Source organism: Blennius ocellaris (assembly GCF_963422515.1).
Source record: "Blennius ocellaris genome assembly, chromosome: 12".
In the NCBI taxonomy this organism is placed as follows: Eukaryota; Metazoa; Chordata; class Actinopteri; order Blenniiformes; family Blenniidae; genus Blennius; species Blennius ocellaris.
Window position 1 is genome coordinate 3781157 of NC_137661.1, and position 13164 is coordinate 3794320.

The window sequence follows — 13164 nt, forward strand, 5'->3', positions numbered from 1 at the left end:
CAGTCAGGTAGAGGTGGTGGTGACAGTCAGGTAGAGGAGGTGGCGACAGTCAGGTAGAGGTGGAGACAGTCAGGTAGAGGTGGAGATAGTCAGGTAGAGGAGGTGGAGACAGTCAGGTAGAGGTGGAGATAGTCAGGTAGAGGAGGTGGAGACAGTCAGGTAGAGGTGGTGGCGACAGTCAGGTAGAGGAGGTGGAGACAGTCAGGTAGAGGAGGTGGAGACAGTCAGGTAGAGGAGTGGCGACAGTAGGTGGTGGAGACAGTCAGGTAGAAGAGGTGGTAACAGTCAGGTAGAGGTGGTGGCGACAGTAGGTGGTGGAGACAGTCAGGTAGAGGTGGTGGAGACGGTCAGGAAGAGGTGGTGGAGACAGTCAGGTAGAGGAGGTAGCGACAGTCAGGTAGAGGTGGTGGAGACAGTCAGGTAGAGGAGGTGGAGACAGTCAGGTAGAGGTGGTGGAGACAGTCAGGTAGAGGAGGTGGAGACAGTCAGGTAGAGGTGGTGGAGACAGTCAGGAAGAGGTGGTGGAGACAGTCGGGTAGAGGTGGTGGAGACAGTCAGGTAGAGGTGGTGGCGACAGTCAGGTAGAGGTGGTGGAGACAGTCAGGCAGAGGTGGTGGAGACAGTCAGGCAGAGGAGGTGGAGACAGTCAGGTAGAGGAGGTGGAGACAGTCAGGAAGAGGTGGTGGAGACAGTCGGGTAGAGGTGGTGGAGACAGTCAGGAAGAGGTGGTGGAGACAGTCGGGTAGAGGTGGTGGCGACAGTCAGGTAGAGGTGGTGGCGACAGTCAGGCAGAGGAGGTGGAGACAGTCAGGTAGAGGTGGAGACAGTCAGGTAGAGGTGGTGGCGACAGTCAGGTAGAGGTGGTGGAGACAGTCAGGTAGAGGTGGTAGAGACAGTCAGGTAGAGGAGGTGGAGACAGTCAGGTAGAGGTGGTGGAGACAGTCAGGTAGAGGAGGTGGAGACAGTCAGGTAGAGGTGGTGGCGACAGTCAGGTAGAGGTGGTGGAGACAGTCAGGTAGAGGTCGTGGAGACAGTCAGGTAGAGGAGGTGGAGACAGTCAGGTAGAGGTGGTGGAGACAGTCAGGTACAGGAGGTGGCGACAGTCAGGTAGAGGTGGTGGAGACAGTCAGGTAGAGGAGGTGGAGACAGTCAGGTAGAGGTGGTGGCGACAGTCAGGTAGAGGTGGTGGAGACAGTCAGGTAGAGGTGGTTGAGACAGTCAGGTAGAGGTGGTGGAGACAGTCAGGTAGAGGAGGTGGAGACAGTCAGGTAGAGGTGGAGACAGTCAGGTAGAGGTGGTGGAGACAGTCAGGTAGAGGTGGTGGCGACAGTCAGGTAGAGGAGGTGGAGACAGTCAGGTAGAGGAGGTGGAGACAGTCAGGTAGAGGTGGTGGAGACAGTCAGGAAGAGGTGGTGGAGACAGTCGGGTAGAGGTGGTGGAGACAGTCAGGTAGAGGTGGTGGAGACAGTCAGGTAGAGGTGGTGGCGACAGTCAGGTAGAGGTGGTGGAGACAGTCAGGTAGAGGTGGTGGAGACAGTCAGGCAGAGGTGGTGGAGACAGTCAGGCAGAGGAGGTGGAGACAGTCAGGTAGAGGTGGTGGAGACAGTCGGGTAGAGGTGGTGGAGACAGTCAGGAAGAGGTGGTGGAGACAGTCGGGTAGAGGTGGTGGAGACAGTCAGGAAGAGGTGGTGGAGACAGTCGGGTAGAGGTGGTGGCGACAGTCGGGTAGAGGTGGTGGCGACAGTCAGGCAGAGGAGGTGGAGACAGTCAGGTAGAGGTGGAGACAGTCAGGTAGAGGTGGTGGAGACAGTCAGGTAGAGGAGGTGGAGACAGTCAGGTAGAGGAGGTGGAGACAGTCAGGTAGAGGTGGTGGAGACAGTCAGGTAGAGGAGGTGGAGACAGTCAGGTAGAGGTGGTGGCGACAGTCAGGTAGAGGTGGTGGAGACAGTCAGGTAGAGGTGGTGGAGACAGTCAGGTAGAGGAGGTGGAGACAGTCAGGTAGAGGTGGTGGAGACAGTCAGGTACAGGAGGTGGCGACAGTCAGGTAGAGGTGGTGGAGACAGTCAGGTAGAGGTGGTGGAGACAGTCAGGTAGAGGAGGTGGAGACGGTCAGGTAGAGGTGGTGGAGACAGTCAGGTAGAGGAGGTGGCGACAGTCAGGTAGAGGTGGTGGAGACAGTCAGGAAGAGGTGGTGGAGACAGTCGGGTAGAGGTGGTGGAGACAGTCAGGTAGAGGTGGTGGAGACAGTCAGGTAGAGGTGGTGGTGACAGTCAGGTAGAGGTGGTGGCGACAGTCAGGTAGAGGTGGTGGAGACAGTCAGGCAGAGGTGGTGGAGACAGTCAGGCAGAGGAGGTGGAGACAGTCAGGCAGAGGAGGTGGAGACAGTCAGGTAGAGGAGGTGGAGACAGTCAGGTAGAGGAGGTGGAGACAGTCAGGAAGAGGTGGTGGAGACAGTCGGGTAGAGGTGGTGGAGACAGTCAGGAAGAGGTGGTGGAGACAGTCGGGTAGAGGTGGTGGCGACAGTCAGGTAGAGGTGGTGGCGACAGTCAGGCAGAGGTGGTGGCGACAGTCAGGCAGAGGAGGTGGAGACAGTCAGGTAGAGGTGGAGACAGTCAGGTAGAGGTGGTGGCGACAGTCAGGTAGAGGTGGTGGCGACAGTCAGGTAGAGGAGGTGGAGACAGTCAGGTAGAGGAGGTGGAGACAGTCAGGTAGAGGTGGTGGAGACAGTCAGGTAGAGGTGGTGGAGACAGTCAGGTAGAGGAGGTGGAGACAGTCAGGTAGAGGTGGTGGAGACAGTCAGGTACAGGAGGTGGCGACAGTCAGGTAGAGGTGGTGGAGACAGTCAGGTAGAGGAGGTGGCGACAGTCAGGTAGAGGTGGTGGCGACAGTCAGGTAGAGGTGGTGGAGACAGTCAGGTAGAGGTGGTTGAGACAGTCAGGTAGAGGTGGTGGAGACAGTCAGGTAGAGGAGGTGGAGACAGTCAGGTAGAGGTGGAGACAGTCAGGTAGAGGTGGTGGAGACAGTCAGGTAGAGGTGGTGGCGACAGTCAGGTAGAGGTGGAGACAGTCAGGTAGAGGAGGTGGCGACAGTCTGGTAGAGGTGGTGGAGACAGTCAGGTAGAGGAGGTGGCGACAGTCAGGTAGAGGTGGTGGCGACAGTCAGGTAGAGGTGGAGACAGTCAGGTAGAGGTGGTGGCGACAGTCAGGTAGAGGTGGTGGCGACAGTCAGGTAGAGGTGGTGGAGACAGTCAGGTAGAGGAGGTGGAGACAGTCAGGTAGAGGTGGTGGAGACAGTCAGGTACAGGAGGTGGCGACAGTCAGGTAGAGGTGGTGGAGACAGTCAGGTAGAGGAGGTGGAGACAGTCAGGTAGAGGAGGTGGAGACAGTCAGGTAGAGGTGGTGGCGACAGTCAGGTAGAGGTGGTGGAGACAGTCAGGTAGAGGTGGTTGAGACAGTCAGGTAGAGGAGGTGGAGACAGTCAGGTAGAGGTGGAGACAGTCAGGTAGAGGTGGTGGAGACAGTCAGGTAGAGGTGGTGGCGACAGTCAGGTAGAGGTGGAGACAGTCAGGTAGAGGAGGTGGCGACAGTCAGGTAGAGGTGGTGGAGACAGTCAGGTAGAGGTGGTGGAGACGGTCAGGTAGAGGAGGTGGAGACGGTCAGGTAGAGGTGGTGGAGACAGTCAGGTAGAGGAGGTGGCGACAGTCAGGTAGAGGTGGTGGAGACAGTCAGGTAGAGGAGGTGGAGACGGTCAGGTAGAGGTGGAGATGGTCAGGTAGAGGAGGTGGAGACGGTCAGGTAGAGGAGGTGGAGACAGTCAGGTAGAGGTGGAGATGGTCAGGTAGAGGAGGTGGAGACGGTCAGGTAGAGGAGGTGGAGACAGTCAGGTAGAGGTGGTGGAGACAGTCAGGTAGAGGAGGTGGAGACGGTCAGGTAGAGGTGGAGATGGTCAGGTAGAGGAGGTGGAGACGGTCAGGTAGAGGAGGTGGAGACAGTCAGGTAGAGGTGGTGGAGACAGTCAGGTAGAGGTGGTGGCGACAGTCAGGTAGAGGTGGAGACAGTCAGGTAGAGGAGGTGGCGACAGTCAGGTAGAGGTGGTGGAGACAGTCAGGTAGAGGAGGTGGCGACAGTCAGGTAGAGGTGGTGGCGACAGTCAGGTAGAGGTGGAGACAGTCAGGTAGAGGTGGTGGCGACAGTCAGGTAGAGGTGGTGGCGACAGTCAGGTAGAGGTGGTGGAGACAGTCAGGTAGAGGAGGTGGAGACAGTCAGGTAGAGGTGGTGGAGACAGTCAGGTACAGGAGGTGGCGACAGTCAGGTAGAGGTGGTGGAGACAGTCAGGTAGAGGAGGTGGAGACAGTCAGGTAGAGGTGGTGGCGACAGTCAGGTAGAGGTGGTGGAGACAGTCAGGTAGAGGTGGTTGAGACAGTCAGGTAGAGGTGGTGGAGACAGTCAGGTAGAGGAGGTGGAGACAGTCAGGTAGAGGTGGAGACAGTCAGGTAGAGGTGGTGGAGACAGTCAGGTAGAGGTGGTGGCGACAGTCAGGTAGAGGTGGAGACAGTCAGGTAGAGGAGGTGGCGACAGTCAGGTAGAGGTGGTGGAGACAGTCAGGTAGAGGTGGTGGAGACAGTCAGGTAGAGGAGGTGGAGACGGTCAGGTAGAGGTGGTGGAGACAGTCAGGTAGAGGAGGTGGCGACAGTCAGGTAGAGGTGGAGACAGTCAGGTAGAGGTGGTGGAGACAGTCAGGTAGAGGAGGTGGAGACAGTCAGGTAGAGGAGGTGGAGACAGTCAGGTAGAGGTGGTGGAGACAGTCAGGTAGAGGTGGTGGAGACAGTCAGGTAGAGGAGGTGGAGACAGTCAGGTAGAGGAGGTGGAGACAGTCAGGTAGAGGTGGAGATGGTCAGGTAGAGGAGGTGGAGACGGTCAGGTAGAGGAGGTGGAGACAGTCAGGTAGAGGTGGAGATGGTCAGGTAGAGGAGGTGGAGACGGTCAGGTAGAGGAGGTGGAGACAGTCAGGTAGAGGTGGTGGAGACAGTCAGGTAGAGGAGGTGGAGACAGTCAGGTAGAGGTGGAGATGGTCAGGTAGAGGAGGTGGAGACGGTCAGGTAGAGGAGGTGGAGACAGTCAGGTAGAGGTGGTGGAGACAGTCAGGTAGAGGAGGTGGAGACAGTCAGGTAGAGGTGAAGACAGTCAGGTAGAGGTGGAGACGGTCAGGTAGAGGTGGTGGAGACAGTCAGGTAGAGGTGGGGTTATGGGGGCTGTGGTTCCAGCCAACGTTGTGGGACTGCACTGCTACGTGATGGAGTGGACACACGTGACTCTGACATGTCGTCTTTGCTCAGTAGGAGCCCAAGAGGCTGTAGGTATTCAGTTGCCAGGCTACAGCGGGGCGTAGGGCGTAGGGCAACCTTGCTTCAGTCTGGCTTTTATTAAATTACGGCCACTGACATTGAGTCTCATCTCGCTCCCATCTGCTGGGGGAGAAATCACTCCTCGTGTGTGTGTGTGTGTGTGTGTGTGTGTGTGTGTGTGTGTGTGTGTGTCAGAGTCTATAGAGCCAACACACTTGTAATCCTCAATTTTGTAATGGGATTGAAGATGAAAGCCAATAATATCCCCAATGTTGAACGTGTCTTGCTCAAAGTGGACATGTGGCTTGAAGGAGCCCCGGAGGGCCAGCTGGGAGTTGGACTGGCTCTCATGGTGACATTGAGGCTCAAGGCGAGATGTGAGGGTCAGTGCACTGCCTGACGGACTCTCCCGTCCAGCAGAGCGCCATCACAGTCACTGCCTGATGGACTCTCGTCCAGCAGAGCGCCATCACAGTCACTGCCTGACGGACTCTCGTCCAGCAGAGCGCCATCACACTCACTGCCTGATGGACTCTCTCGTCCAGCAGAGCGCCATCACACTCACTGCCTGACGGACTCTCGTCCAGCAGAGCGCCATCACAGTCACTGCCTGACGGACTCTCGTCCAGCAGAGCGCCATCACACTCACTGCCTGACGGACTCTCGTCCAGCAGAGCGCCATCACACTCACTGCCTGATGGACTCTCTCGTCCAGCAGAGCGCCATCACAGTCACTGCCTGACGGACTCTCGTCCAGCAGAGCGCCATCACACTCACTGCCTGATGGACTCTCCCGTCCAGCAGAGCGCCATCACACTCACTGCCTGATGGACTCTCGTCCAGCAGACCGCCATCACAGTCACTGCCTGATGGACTCTCGTCCAGCAGAGCGCCATCACAGTCACTGCCTGACGGACTCTCGTCCAGCAGAGCGCCATCACAGTCACTGCCTGATGGACTCTCGTCCAGCAGAGCGCCATCACAGTCACTGCCTGACGGACTCTCGTCCAGCAGAGCGCCATCACACTCACTGCCTGACGGACTCTCGTCCAGCAGAGCGCCATCACACTCACTGCCTGATGGACTCTCCCGTCCAGCAGAGCGCCATCACACTCACTGCCTGATGGACTCTCGTCCAGCAGACCGCCATCACAGTCACTGCCTGATGGACTCTCCCGTCCAGCAGAGCGCCATCACACTCACTGCCTGACGGACTCTCGTCCAGCAGAGCGCCATCACACTCACTGCCTGACGGACTCCCGTCCAGCAGAGCGCCATCACACTCACTGCCTGATGGACTCTCTCGTCCAGCAGAGCGCCATCACACTCACTGCCTGACGGACTCCCGTCCAGCAGAGCGCCATCACACTCACTGCCTGATGGACTCTCTCGTCCAGCAGAGCGCCATCACACTCACTGCCTGACGGACTCCCGTCCAGCAGAGCGCCATCACAGTCACTGCCTGATGGACTCTCGTCCAGCAGAGCGCCATCACAGTCACTGCCTGACGGACTCTCGTCCAGCAGAGCGCCATCACACTCACTGCCTGATGGACTCTCGTCCAGCAGAGCGCCATCACAGTCACTGCCTGATGGACTCTCCTGTCCAGCAGAGCGCCATCACACTCACTGCCTGACGGACTCTCTCGTCCAGCAGAGCGCCATCACACTCACTGCCTGATGGACTCTCGTCCAGCAGAGCGCCATCACAGTCACTGCCTGACGGACTCTCGTCCAGCAGAGCGCCATCACAGTCACTGCCTGACGGACTCTCGTCCAGCAGAGCGCCATCACAGTCACTGCCTGTGCACCAGGGGGAGTTTGAGCTGGGATGAGGGCACCATGACGCTGCACAGCGTGACTGACAGGCCTCACTGAGTAAACCACGGGTTCTTTGAGATTCTGCTCTCCTCTAGGTTCTCACCTGAGTGTGAACCCTGATCATTTTGCCCAAACCTTTCCGCTCATTATTTTCTCTTGACTCCCTCACCGGGCAGAGTCCACCGCAGTGGCAGAAGAGATGCACTTTACAAGGAGAACCTGCTGCTGCGAGGCTGCACCATCCGGAACACAGAGGAGGCTGTGGGAATCGTCATTTATGCAGGTCAGGCCCTGAAACGAGAATGCAGAAAAACGTTGCACTCAATGTGTGACCTCTGACTAACGTCTCCACAGGTCACGAGACCAAGGCCATGCTGAACAACAACGGCCCACGTTACAAACGCAGCAAACTGGAGCGCCAGATGAATGTGGACGTGTTCTGGTGTGTCATCATCCTGCTGGTCATGTGCCTGTTTGCTGCTGTCGGTACGTAACACTGTCAACGGGCTCTGTTGTGACACTTCTTACATGAACCAATAAGGACAAATCTGCCTGCCTTTCTCTCTCTCTTTTTCCTCCTCTGCTGGTTATGTGAGTTGACCTTGTGATTTTGCTGTTCCAGGTCACGGGTTGTGGATGTTTCAGTACGGAGATAAGAGACCCGTGTTCGACGTTCTTAGTCCAGAGGGGACAGACTTATCGCCCATCATGTCAGCCATTTATCTCTTCCTCACTATGATCATCGTCTTCCAGGTACGAAACCCAGAGAACTTTAAAAAGCAACAATAGCAGGAGGAAAGATGTAAAGGAGGGACACCCTATCTCTTAGTTTGAAAGCATTTATCCCTGCGTATGGAAGTACTGCTGTAAACCAAAGTGTTGGCAGGAGTTGTTTCATGTGACCTCTAGATCTTTATTCCCACATTTACTCTGGAAAAGCACCAACACTGTTTGCTTCATGCAGCAGAAACCATGAAGGCAGGAAAAGTGACATCTGACGTTATTGGTGGTCTTTCTTGCTCTCTCTCTCTCTCAGCTGAGCTTTAGAAATTCAACAGAAGTCAGGGAAGGTAGTGGTGTTGTTTCATTGTGCAAACAGTCAGTGTTTGGGCTGGAGGTCTGCTGGAGGAACCACACCACTGAAGTAAAACCTCTGCAGGAGGAACCACACCACTGAAGTAAAACCTGCTGGAGGAACCACACCACTGAAGTAAAACCTGCAGGAGGAACCACACCACTGAAGTAAAGCCTGCTGGAGGAACCACACCACTGAAGTAAAGCCTGCTGGAGGAACCACACCACTGATGTAAAGCCTCTGCAGGAGGAACCACACCACTGAAGTAAAACCTGCAGGAGGAACCACACCACTGAAGTAAAACCTGCTGGAGGAACCACACCACTGATGTAAAACCTCTGCAGGAGGAACCACACCACTGAAGTAAAACCTGCAGGAGGAACCACACCACTGAAGTAAAACCTGCAGGAGGAACCACACCACTGATGTAAAACCTCTGCAGGAGGAACCACACCACTGAAGTAAAGCCTCTGCAGGAGGAACCACACCACTGAAGTAAAGCCTCTGCTGGAGGAACCACACCACTGAAGTAAAACCTGCAGGAGGAACCACACCACTGATGTAAAACCTCTGCTGGAGGAACCACACCACTGAAGTAAAGCCTCTGCAGGAGGAACCACACCACTGAAGTAAAACCTGCTGGAGGAACCACACCACTGAAGTAAAGCCTCTGCAGGAGGAACCACACCACTGAAGTAAAGCCTCTGCAGGAGGAACCACACCACTGAAGTAAAGCCTCTGCAGGAGGAACCACACCACTGAAGTAAAGCCTCTGCTGGAGGAACCACACCACTGAAGTAAAACCTGCAGGAGGAACCACACCACTGAAGTAAAACCTGCTGGAGGAACCACACCACTGAAGTAAAGCCTGCTGGAGGAACCACACCACTGAAGTAAAGCCTGCTGGAGGAACCACACCACTGAAGTAAAGCCTGCAGGAGGAACCACACCACTGAAGTAAAACCTGCTGGAGGAACCACACCACTGAAGTAAAGCCTGCTGGAGGAACCACACCACTGAAGTAAAGCCTGCTGGAGGAACCACACCACTGAAGTAAAGCCTGCAGGAGGAACCACACCACTGAAGTAAAACCTGCAGGAGGAACCACACCACTGAAGTAAAGCCTGCTGGAGGAACCACACCACTGAAGTAAAACCTGCTGGAGGAACCACACCACTGAAGTAAAACCTGCTGGAGGAACCACACCACTGAAGTAAAACCTGCTGGAGGAACCACACCACTGAAGTAAAGCCTGCTGGAGGAACCACACCACTGAAGTAAAACCTGCTGGAGGAACCACACCACTGAAGTAAAGCCTGCTGGAGGAACCACACCACTGAAGTAAAACCTGCTGGAGGAACCACACCACTGAAGTAAAACCTGCTGGAGGAACCACACCACTGAAGTAAAACCTGCTGGAGGAACCACACCACTGAAGTAAAACCTGCTGGAGGAACCACACCACTGAAGTAAAACCTGCTGGAGGAACCACACCACTGAAGTAAAGCCTGCTGGAGGAACCACACCACTGAAGTAAAACCTGCTGGAGGAACCACACCACTGAAGTAAAGCCTCTGCAGGAGGAACCACACCACTGAAGTAAAGCCTCTGCAGGAGGAACCACACCACTGAAGTAAAGCCTCTGCAGGAGGAACCACACCACTGAAATAAAGCCTCTGCAGGAGGAACCACACCACTGAAGTAAAGCCTCTGCAGGAGGAACCACACCACTGAAGTAAAGCCTCTGCAGGAGGAACCACACCACTGAAATAAAGCCTCTGCAGGAGGAACCACACCACTGAAGTAAAGCCTCTGCTGGAGGAACCACACCACTGAAGTAAAACCTGCTGGAGGAACCACACCACTGAAGTAAAACCTGCTGGAGGAACCACACCACTGAAGTAAAACCTGCTGGAGGAACCACACCACTGAAGTAAAGCCTCTGCAGGAGGAACCACACCACTGAAGTAAAACCTGCTGGAGGAACCACACCACTGAAGTAAAACCTGCTGGAGGAACCACACCACTGAAGTAAAGCCTCTGCAGGAGGAACCACACCACTGAAGTAAAACCTGCTGGAGGAACCACACCACTGAAGTAAAACCTGCTGGAGGAACCACACCACTGAAGTAAAGCCTGCTGGAGGAACCACACCACTGAAGTAAAGCCTGCTGGAGGAACCACACCACTGAAGTAAAGCCTGCTGGAGGAACCACACCACTGAAGTAAAGCCTGCAGGAGGAACCACACCACTGAAGTAAAACCTGCAGGAGGAACCACACCACTGAAGTAAAGCCTGCTGGAAGAACCACACCACTGAAGTAAAACCTGCTGGAGGAACCACACCACTGAAGTAAAACCTGCTGGAGGAACCACACCACTGAAGTAAAACCTGCTGGAGGAACCACACCACTGAAGTAAAGCCTGCTGGAGGAACCACACCACTGAAGTAAAACCTGCTGGAGGAACCACACCACTGAAGTAAAACCTGCTGGAGGAACCACACCACTGAAATAAAGCCTCTGCAGGAGGAACCACACCACTGAAGTAAAGCCTGCTGGAGGAACCACACCACTGAAGTAAAACCTGCTGGAGGAACCACACCACTGAAATAAAGCCTCTGCAGGAGGAACCACACCACTGAAGTAAAACCTGCTGGAGGAACCACACCACTGAAGTAAAACCTGCTGGAGGAACCACACCACTGAAGTAAAACCTGCTGGAGGAACCACACCACTGAAGTAAAACCTGCTGGAGGAACCACACCACTGAAGTAAAGCCTGCTGGAGGAACCACACCACTGAAGTAAAACCTGCTGGAGGAACCACACCACTGAAGTAAAGCCTCTGCAGGAGGAACCACACCACTGAAGTAAAGCCTCTGCAGGAGGAACCACACCACTGAAGTAAAGCCTCTGCAGGAGGAACCACACCACTGAAATAAAGCCTCTGCAGGAGGAACCACACCACTGAAGTAAAACCTGCTGGAGGAACCACACCACTGAAGTAAAACCTGCTGGAGGAACCACACCACTGAAGTAAAACCTGCTGGAGGAACCACACCACTGAAGTAAAGCCTGCTGGAGGAACCACACCACTGAAGTAAAACCTGCTGGAGGAACCACACCACTGAAGTAAAGCCTGCTGGAGGAACCACACCACTGAAGTAAAACCTGCTGGAGGAACCACACCACTGAAGTAAAACCTGCTGGAGGAACCACACCACTGAAGTAAAACCTGCTGGAGGAACCACACCACTGAAGTAAAACCTGCTGGAGGAACCACACCACTGAAGTAAAACCTGCTGGAGGAACCACACCACTGAAGTAAAGCCTGCTGGAGGAACCACACCACTGAAGTAAAACCTGCTGGAGGAACCACACCACTGAAGTAAAGCCTCTGCAGGAGGAACCACACCACTGAAGTAAAGCCTCTGCAGGAGGAACCACACCACTGAAGTAAAGCCTCTGCAGGAGGAACCACACCACTGAAATAAAGCCTCTGCAGGAGGAACCACACCACTGAAGTAAAGCCTCTGCAGGAGGAACCACACCACTGAAGTAAAGCCTCTGCAGGAGGAACCACACCACTGAAATAAAGCCTCTGCAGGAGGAACCACACCACTGAAGTAAAGCCTCTGCTGGAGGAACCACACCACTGAAGTAAAACCTGCTGGAGGAACCACACCACTGAAGTAAAACCTGCTGGAGGAACCACACCACTGAAGTAAAACCTGCTGGAGGAACCACACCACTGAAGTAAAGCCTCTGCAGGAGGAACCACACCACTGAAGTAAAACCTGCTGGAGGAACCACACCACTGAAGTAAAACCTGCTGGAGGAACCACACCACTGAAGTAAAGCCTCTGCAGGAGGAACCACACCACTGAAGTAAAACCTGCTGGAGGAACCACACCACTGAAGTAAAACCTGCTGGAGGAACCACACCACTGAAGTAAAGCCTGCTGGAGGAACCACACCACTGAAGTAAAGCCTGCTGGAGGAACCACACCACTGAAGTAAAGCCTGCTGGAGGAACCACACCACTGAAGTAAAGCCTGCAGGAGGAACCACACCACTGAAGTAAAACCTGCAGGAGGAACCACACCACTGAAGTAAAGCCTGCTGGAAGAACCACACCACTGAAGTAAAACCTGCTGGAGGAACCACACCACTGAAGTAAAACCTGCTGGAGGAACCACACCACTGAAGTAAAACCTGCTGGAGGAACCACACCACTGAAGTAAAGCCTGCTGGAGGAACCACACCACTGAAGTAAAACCTGCTGGAGGAACCACACCACTGAAGTAAAACCTGCTGGAGGAACCACACCACTGAAATAAAGCCTCTGCAGGAGGAACCACACCACTGAAGTAAAGCCTGCTGGAGGAACCACACCACTGAAGTAAAACCTGCTGGAGGAACCACACCACTGAAATAAAGCCTCTGCAGGAGGAACCACACCACTGAAGTAAAACCTGCTGGAGGAACCACACCACTGAAGTAAAACCTGCTGGAGGAACCACACCACTGAAGTAAAACCTGCTGGAGGAACCACACCACTGAAGTAAAACCTGCTGGAGGAACCACACCACTGAAGTAAAGCCTGCTGGAGGAACCACACCACTGAAGTAAAACCTGCTGGAGGAACCACACCACTGAAGTAAAGCCTCTGCAGGAGGAACCACACCACTGAAGTAAAGCCTCTGCAGGAGGAACCACACCACTGAAGTAAAGCCTCTGCAGGAGGAACCACACCACTGAAATAAAGCCTCTGCAGGAGGAACCACACCACTGAAGTAAAGCCTCTGCAGGAGGAACCACACCACTGAAGTAAAGCCTCTGCAGGAGGAACCACACCACTGAAGTAAAGCCTCTGCAGGAGGAACCACACCACTGAAGTAAAGCCTCTGCAGGAGGAACCACA

General features: G+C 54.7%; 1 protein-coding gene across 1 annotated transcript in view; it reads left to right on the forward strand.

Moving 5' to 3' along the window:
- Positions 1–13164, forward strand: part of atp10a (ATPase phospholipid transporting 10A) — a 124425-nt gene that overhangs the window by 22954 nt on the left and 88307 nt on the right. Inside the window, exons 4-6 of the mRNA XM_080505856.1 lie at positions 7341–7447; positions 7519–7650; positions 7787–7917. Of these exons, the coding sequence (XP_080361982.1) occupies positions 7341–7447; positions 7519–7650; positions 7787–7917 (370 nt within the window). The remainder of the gene's footprint in view (positions 1–7340; positions 7448–7518; positions 7651–7786; positions 7918–13164) is intronic.